This window comes from Calonectris borealis, chromosome Z (genome assembly GCF_964195595.1).
Source record: "Calonectris borealis chromosome Z, bCalBor7.hap1.2, whole genome shotgun sequence".
Classification (NCBI taxonomy): domain Eukaryota; kingdom Metazoa; phylum Chordata; class Aves; order Procellariiformes; family Procellariidae; genus Calonectris; species Calonectris borealis.
This window is the reverse complement of record NC_134352.1, coordinates 83,210,170-83,218,692: the sequence shown is the minus strand read 5'-3', so window position 1 is coordinate 83,218,692 and position 8,523 is coordinate 83,210,170. Positions and strand designations below refer to the sequence as shown.

At 43.8% G+C, this 8,523-nt stretch overlaps 1 protein-coding gene across 5 annotated transcripts in view; it reads left to right on the top strand.

The window, feature by feature from the left end:
* Positions 1-2,433: 2,433 nt before the first annotated feature.
* LOC142075951 (E3 SUMO-protein ligase PIAS2) overlaps positions 2,434-8,523 on the top strand; it is a 32,554-nt gene continuing 26,464 nt past the window's right edge. For all 5 annotated transcript variants that reach the window (XM_075138141.1, XM_075138140.1, XM_075138142.1 and 2 more), the window contains exon 1: positions 2,434-2,552. In XM_075138141.1, coding sequence (XP_074994242.1) covers positions 2,529-2,552 — 24 coding nt within the window. In that variant the 5' untranslated portion in view covers positions 2,434-2,528. The remainder of the gene's footprint in view (positions 2,553-8,523) is intronic.

Below are 8,523 nucleotides of genomic sequence, written 5' to 3'. Positions count from 1 at the left end.
TGTTTTAGGAGCTGCAGCAGGGGCTTATGAAAGGAGAAAGAGGAGGGGAAGGAAGAAGTATCGGAAGTGGAGGTGCAAGGAGAAGCAGCAGAAGTGTCAGAAGCTAGAAGAATGCCTGACGCTGGAGGTAGGTTTCTTAAAAGTTTGGTGGAAAGAGAAACGTTGAGAAGGTTGAAACTTTGGTAAGCTGCTAAGATGGCCTGGTATCTGGGGAGTGTAAGTCTGGAGTCGATGTGTGTGTAAGGAGTTTTGAAAAACCAGCAGGATTTTGAAGAACTAGAGCAAAAGGGGAGACTGATTCTGGTTACTGGAAAAACCAGAAGAGGAAGACTTGAGAGAAACCTTGGTGTGGAGATAAGATAATGGACTGGGAGAGGATAGGCCTGTGCTCTATGCTTTTGTGGAGTAGGGACCTAGGAAAAAGCTTGAGGAGGACCAGAAGTATGGAGTATGTGTTTTTTCAAGGGTATGGCCCCAGTGATGAGTAGGAGAAGGGTTGTGAGAGAAAGCTAGAGGAAAACAAAATATGATGAAGAGCTCTGAGGCACTCTTCAAGCAAAAAATTAGGATAAGCTAATATATATAAACTCATCTTATGCATGTGAGGTGTTAAAACACAAACTATAATCTGTTCGCTCTTATCCCAGCAGATGTAGGGGATGAGATGAATAGGAAGGTTGAAAGATGTGGTTATGAAGTGAGAGGTGAGTGTACACGAGAAAAGAAATGCCCGGCTCTGGTGTGAGCTTGAACATTGATGTCTTTCCCGGTGTGTTTGAAGGAAGAAATGTGAGGATATGCTGAAAGAAGAAGAGAGAAGGCTTTGGTCTGTTGTGTGCTTTAATGATCTAAGAGATCCTAACCTGCAGATGGCCTCTTTAGTCTAGTATTGAATTGCAGGGAAAAAGAAACGTTTGATAGACTTAAGAGTTGAACTTGCGCAGTGGTGTGGCAGACAAAAACGCTTTACTCGGCTGCGAATTCCTGGTTTTGACTAACAAAAGGGGTTTGAAATTAATGAAGTCCTTATGTTTAAATGTTCAAGGAAATGACTATTATAAGACCAAGCACAGAACCAGGCTATGCAGAGAAGGACTATCTAGCCGTGGTTATGGTTAAAAACTTTAGCAGAACTAAGGGTTTATCTTGGACTAGCTGATAGTAAATAAAGAAGAAAGCCTGCCTCAAAAGGCTATTGCAAAATTACCACTAATAGTGTTAATTATTGAGTTCCTATGTGTCCAGAACTTCTAGCGCTATTGAATGACCACAGCCAGTGTGTGTGGCGGGCACCAGTACCCTCTATAAAATCTAGCTATTTTTTCCCAAAATTGCCTGCCAGAATGCCTCCTAGCAGAGCTTGCTGCTGGCTTGGCCTGTCTCTTGGCCATTAAGAAGCTCCTGGTGTAGCGTACTAGTATTTGTTCTGAGATACCTTCTGGTTGTAGTTACCACTCTGAATCCGCCAACTGTGGAAAAACTGCTGCCTTTTGGTTATTGCGGGCAAATATATTTCATGTTTTAGACCTTCCCTCCCCCCCAATGTCTCTCTTCAACTTCTCGTTTGAGTCGGTTTGGCTGCTTGCCTGTTTGTTGGCTCAGTCTTTGCCTTTTTTCATTGCAGTAAATCCGTTGTTTGGTTTAATGGCCCAGTTGCCAATGAAACTGAATATTGTGACTAGGTAATTATTGTGACTAGATAATGATCTCTGGCTGCTTTTGAAAATAATATTCTCAGCTGCACCTCGATGTTTATTTTTCTGTAAATGTCTCAACATTTCCCTTACAGCAGGAAACCCATTATCCAGTTTTGAAGCTTACTGCCAGTGACATTTTCGCTTCATTTTTTATTAATAAAATGTGTCACATCATCATTATAAAACGAATTATGAGAATGTTTTTGATGAGATGGATAAAACTAAGAAAGCTATCAAGTCACAGCGCAAGTCCAACCTTTCCATTTAATACACTTCAGTCTCAAGACTCTATTATTCGCTGTTCTTCCTTTTTTGTGAATATAATTCTCTTTAACCGCCGAGTGAGTATGTCCTCTGCGGTGTTAATTCTGGCGAGAGGGAACGCGGCAGCCCCGGGGGGTGCGATCCCGCCGGGCGCTCCCTTCTCCTAATGATGTCCCCGCAGCGCTTGGCTTTCATGCCAGGCCCGGAGCTGCTGCCGGAGCCCCGCCGGGCCCGAGGAGCTGCCGCTTCCCCGCCGCCCCGCGGGTTTGGGCCTGCTGGGGACCCCGGGGGTCGCGGAGGGGCCGGGCTCGGTAAGGGGCATTGCGGGCCGGTACCGCCGGGTGCGTGTGGACAAAACAAGGCTGGTTTTCCCTCACGATTTCCCTCAGGGCCGCCCCGCCGGGCAGAGAGGCGGGCGGGAGGCGGCGCGGAGCCCCCCGCTCTCCTCCACTAGCCGGAGCCGCCCTCCCCCGTCACGTGCCGGGGGCGCGCACAGGGTGCACGATGGTGGCGGCGGCGGCGGGGCCCGGCGACGGCGGCGGCAGCAGCAGCAGCAGCGGGTAGAAAATGGCGGATTTCGAGGAGCTGCGGGTGAGGAGGAAGAGAGGCGGCGGCTGGGGAGACGCGGGCCAAGATGTCGCCCGGCCGTTCCCGCGGCGGGGGGCCCCTCGCCCACCCCCCTCCGCCGGCCTTTCCTCACGGGGAGCCCCCGCCGCACCTCTCGGTGCTTGTCGGGGTATGGGGGGGCGTTGAGCCGTCAGCGCCTCTCGCTGAGGCGGCAGCCCGTAACGGCCGCCCGGAAACCACCGCGACCCCGCGGCTGCCTGCGCCTTCCCCAGGGAGGAAGCGGGGCCGCCCTGAAACGCGGTCGGGGGGGCGGCGGGAGCCGGCGGCGCCGCTGGCTCTGCCCGAGGGAAACCCTCCCTGTCACTTCCCCGGGAGGGGGGGCTCGGGGAAGCTTTCCATCTTCGCCGTGAGGGTTGCGATGTTGGTGGGGTCCGTCCTACCACCCCCGACATTTTAAAAGCCGTTTCGGTTGTTGCCTGCGGCCCGACCGGGCGAGAAGCCGGGCCCCGGCCCGGTGCCGGAGGCTCGCATGGCGCCTGGCGGGGCTCCGCGCCCTCGGGAGGGCCCAGCGCCGTGATGCCCTTACTGCCAACTGAAGGGAGAATGCCGAATAATTACTGAATTTTTGAAAATACTAATAATTACTGCATTTTTTTGAAAATTCATTAACCGATTTCTAACTGGGAAAACTGCGCCTGTGGAGTGTGAAATCCGGTATTTCTTTTCAGACCGGTTTTATCTTCAATTGAATGCCTTTTATATCACAGTTGTGGACTTTCTGTAACAGATTTTTTTGGTGGGGGCGCGGCCTTTCGTATTTTAAGGTGTGTACACAAAGAGCTGACTACATCGTTTCTCTTTTTCCTTATGTTTCTTGAACAATCTGTGAGTATCTTTGTTCGGAAGGAGAATGTTGTCCTTCTGCAGCATCCACACCTGCAGAAGGGCCGCTGAGGGAATACTGCATGCACACTGAACCCCCCCGACCTAGAATTTCCTACAGAAGGAATAAAAGCCGGTTAAATAGGAACCACTGTGAGTTAGGCTTTAGTGTAGTGAAAGGTCTGATGGCTGAACTGACTGTAGCCTGACCAACAGTGGGAAATATGCTGCAATCACCAGAGAATTTCCTACACTAGGGCTTCTTCCAGCACTAACACCGCTTGGATTGAAGTGGCTGTAGTGTAGCTGAGGAGCTTGGTAATAAAAATTTTATGGAAAGAACTAAGTTTCTTTATTTGAGGACAACAGTGCTCTATCTCAATCTTAGGTTTAAGAAGGGTTGGCTTATTTTTTTTTAAGTTAAACGTTGGGGTTTTTTTTAACTTGTTTGTGTTTACATGTTTTCTTGTTTAGTGTCCTGACTCATTTTCAGCCCTCTTTCCACGGTCTCTCAAAGGGTGTTGCTACGTAGGTGGCTAAACCCCCAGTGTAAACTTTGTAGCAGAGATAACTCTTCTTTGTGTAGCTTCTCTCCTCCAGGCTTCAGCCAGAGCTGTGATCCGCATTTTCCAAAGCACTATATTCACTTATCTAGATATGCATAAGTATTGATAGACTCTGTCTGGGAATTGGGTACCTAAATACCTTTGAAATTATATATACACCTGAGTTGCTTGCCAAAAGTAACACAGGAAGTATGGGGGGAAAAGGGAACTGGGTTTCCGGCCAAACTATAGGGTTGTCCTTTCGTCACTCAAAATAATAGGTATCAGTAGCTAAAAAAATACTAGTCTGAAGAAATGTCTTTTGATGTTTCCATTCATCTTATTTGTAAACTGGAGTGCCTGTGAAATGAATCTGCTAGCCTGGAGCTTCTCTAAATGTCTGTTCAACATCCAGCTGATAGTAATTCATGGTCCATTTTGGGAAAGCTCTAGATATTTTTTGGAAGAGAATATAGTAGACTGCCTTGTGTCTTCAAGGCCTTTACTGCCTTTTTTTTTTTTTTTTTTTTTTCCCAAAAAAAAGATGATACATTTGACTGTGTCTGCTTGAATACCAGGTACTTGGTTTGCAGGTTCAAGTGTTTTTTTCAGACACCCAAATCTTCCTGCTTTTGGCCAAAGAAGAGAGATGCTCCCCCCATCCCCAGTAGATTTCATGAATTGTCCCTTAGGAGTGATCTTAAACTGCTGCTTTATAGATTAACTTATGGGACGTTTTTATGGCAGTATTGTTTGCTGCTCTTTCGTTGATTGCAATTTCCTGTATTATGTGATCTCTACCTGCCTTATAAAAGGCTAGTAGGGCAATTTGGAGAGTTGAATTTATTTTAGTAAATCGTTAAGGACTGAGTAAAGGCAGGAGGTCAGAGTTCTCTCTTAAATCCTCTTTTTGAGGGCAACATGCAGGGGCAGCATTTTTCTATTCTCACGGCAAAGGGTCGTTTTAATATTTGTTAGTACCATCCCTGCCATCCTCTGGATCTTCACAGTAAAAGTTCTGGGGAGCTATGACCGAAGGGTTGTAACTGAGAGGCTGTAGTGAAAGAAAACAAAGAGACTCAAAGGAATCTGCTGTTACATCATGCCTCTTGGAAATCTTCAGTTTTGTTAAAAGATTCAGAAGTAGCTGTAACCACAGTCACTACTTTTCAAGATATTGATGAAGATGTCCAGTATAAGGCTTACCCTTCCAGACCTTCAGATTAACCCTTAATTAATTAGTAGTGTTTATTGAATTCTGTAGGTTACCAGTTTCTGGAATATGAGGGAGTTGCTGAGAAGATGTGGTGAGCGCAACTGTATCTTTCTTGTATTTTGAGATACAATTTCCAGATCTGCTGTTCACAGATGTGTTTTTAAACATGGCTCATACCTTTATCCATAATCCTTACCCACGAGCAGCCCAATGAACGTCAAAGGGATTACACGTGCATAGACGGACGTGGAACAGAAGTCAGCAGTCTGGTGTGGAGGCCAGAGATGGCATGTGAACACATTTTTGAACAGAATTGGCCCAGGAGTGGGGAACTACAGCTCCTTCTGAGAGCCATCTGTGAGAAAACGATTCCAGCTCCCAACAAATTCTGAACTCATTGAGATTTGGCTTGAAGCTACGGTTTGCATCTCAGCAAAATACTGCAGATAAAAGGATCGGTTATATATTATTACTTAGAGAGAGAGAGAGAGAGAACATCTCTTGGGTCCCCTAAGTTTCTGCTGGCATCCTAACTCTAATTCGGAAGCAAATAATACAGAGTGCATGTTATCCTTGAAACATTGCAGATCCCTAGTTTAGAAGATAACAGCTTCAGTTTGTGTTTAATCAGGTTTTGAAGTAATGTGTTAGTTTCATCTTTATGGAGAAACAAAAGCTCTTTATAGGCAAATGAATATGCCTGTGCCAAAACTAATTTGTGCTACATTAATGATCAGTTTCATGGCCATTGTGGAAAAAACCCTCATTTTAGTGAGAGGAGATGGAAGTGTGCTCATATGTCCTATGTGGAAGGGGAGATTACACAAAATTTACTGGAAAAACAGTTTATAAATGCTGAAAGTAAGTCCCACTTTTAATTTTTGCTCTTGCACATCCAGTACTGAAGTCATGTAATTCAAATGTGAAGAGCAATATGGTTCAGATACCATATTAAAATAAAGAATTTGAAGTCTTATTCTTGTATGTATTGGATCTCTCATTCATACCAGACTTGGTGTCTTTCCACTCCTCTTGCTTTATTTTTCCAGTCTGAATGGACAGCGTTTGCCTCTTTACCAGGTGAAGCAGTGCTTAGTGCTAAATTGTTAGCCAAGAAGAAAACACTGACAGCTTGTTGCCGAACACACTGTTGTACTCTGTTTTATTTTAACTGTGTTAATAATATTGTGTTGTATATGCCGACCAGTTTGGAGGTTTGATGTAGAAATCAAATTCCGTGTGTTGGTCTGGGGTGAACTTAAAATGATGGACAGTATAGATATTCAGAAGTTTCTGTTGGTGATGTAGTGATCTCTAGGTTGCAATTAACATTGACTGTATTAAATAAGATAACCTCTGATAAAATACTGTTAATAACCTATGATAATATACTGTTACTGTGTATCTGTACGTAATTCCCCTGTTCTTCCTAGATGCATAGTCACTTTTTCAGACCAGTGAGGCTTATTGTGGTACCTTAAAAGTTTGTTGTATCTAGAATAATTAAAAATTAATGATTGTGCTGAGATACAGTGATGGGGGAGAGGAAGGAGATAATGTAGTTTATGGTACTTAAAAAATGAGGCTGCAATGAGATAGGTCAAGCTTTGTTTTGAGCGTCTTATGTGAAATGAACGCAAGTCTTTGATTTTGGATTTTCACTGTGTATTAAGTGCATGCAGCTTTGAAGACTAATGCCTAATTTAGGAGCCAGGCTAGAGTTAGTCCAAAGGAAAATCCCCATAATTCTGAGGACCTGATGGTCATGCTGTTTGCACCAACTGTTGTGTTCTTCAGAGCTGCTCCTACTGTGCTGTACTACTTACACAGATTTAACTAGTGACATCTTCATTCTTTCCCAGGACTTGCAGTTTTTTATCTACAAGTTACATCAGTTTTCAGAATACATTTATATTTGTCTTTTGGGTCAGTGTAGAGGTCTTCAACCATCCCAAGACACGAGTTGCTCTTTCTTACCAGTATCACACATTTGTAGCCCACTGTAAGTCAGCATGTTTGCGAATTTATTGCAAAAGATGTCACAAATGTACTTCTCTGCTAGGAGTGTCCAGAAAAGGGCTTGAAGTCAGGAGCGAGCATTTGTGGGGTTGGTCCTTGGTGTGTCCCTTCCCTATATAGCCTTCAGACACTTCAGAAAACATCTGGAAGGCAGTGGGTTTGAAGCAGAGCTCTTAGGTGGAGATGGACTAGAACTTTTGAGTTGACTTGGATGGCTTCTGCAGGTTCAAGTGTAGGGTTCACTACTTGAGCAGTTGCGGTTGCCCTAGAAGCTAGTCGTTGGTGCTTGTAGATATATGTCAAGAATTTGACAGGCATTCTTGGTTACCTTTCATTCATATATGTAAGTACAATGACTGTTGCAGGTAGCTTTGGCAAGGGGGAGTGTGGAGAATCACGTACCTCTTGTTTGAGAGAGATGTTTCATCCCCTGCTTTGCTCTGAAACATGCCTGCCCTTAATTTCAGCAGCATGTCAGCATTTCCTGGACTCCTTAACATTATCATCCCTGTGAAATGAATGCCATTCCAGATACACCTACGGCTTAATGGTTTAGAACAATATTTCTCCTTATGAATCATGGTTGCTATAGTTTAACAATAAGAAACAAAAAACCCTGTGAAACTTCTTATGACCTTCAAGTATGAATTTCAGGGGAAAAAATGTTTCTGGAATATAGAAGTACTTGAATTATCCAATCTGATTTCCTTCCTTAAAGTTCTGTCAAACTACTCTTTGTGTTCATGGAGAAATATTAAAAATAAAATGGCTTTGGTCTTCTGTGATAAAAAAGCTTTTTATTGGGCTGTGCAGCTGTAAAGAACTTCACTTAAGAGAAAATTGATGGCATTTACATGACACAACTTGAATGTCTAATCTTAATTCAGTGATGTGAAAAGCATGTTAATAGCTAGGCTGCAGTCTTCTGCAATATTGCTGGAACCCCAAAAGAAAATAACTTGGTAGGGTTTGTTGGAAGTAATATCTGTCTTGCACCATGATTATAAATGCTCCTAACCATATGTTATGCCTCCATAAAACCTTGTTGATTAGAACGAGTGTCCACTTTGATATATCTGTAAATGGAGTAATAAGCTAAAACGCGTAGATCAGACTAGCTGCGTTTTCATGCACATGGTTGTTATTGCCTTAGAGGGAATGTAGAATCAGCTTTAGGGAAAAATGTTGCAAAAGCCATTGTTTAATTACTTCCAGTAAAACTCACTTTTGCAAGACTTCTTTCAAAAGCATATGTAAGATTTTTGTGTTGATGGACAAAACTATGTATTTTTTTTTTATACTCCTAAGCATTTTTAATGGAGGTACCAATTTA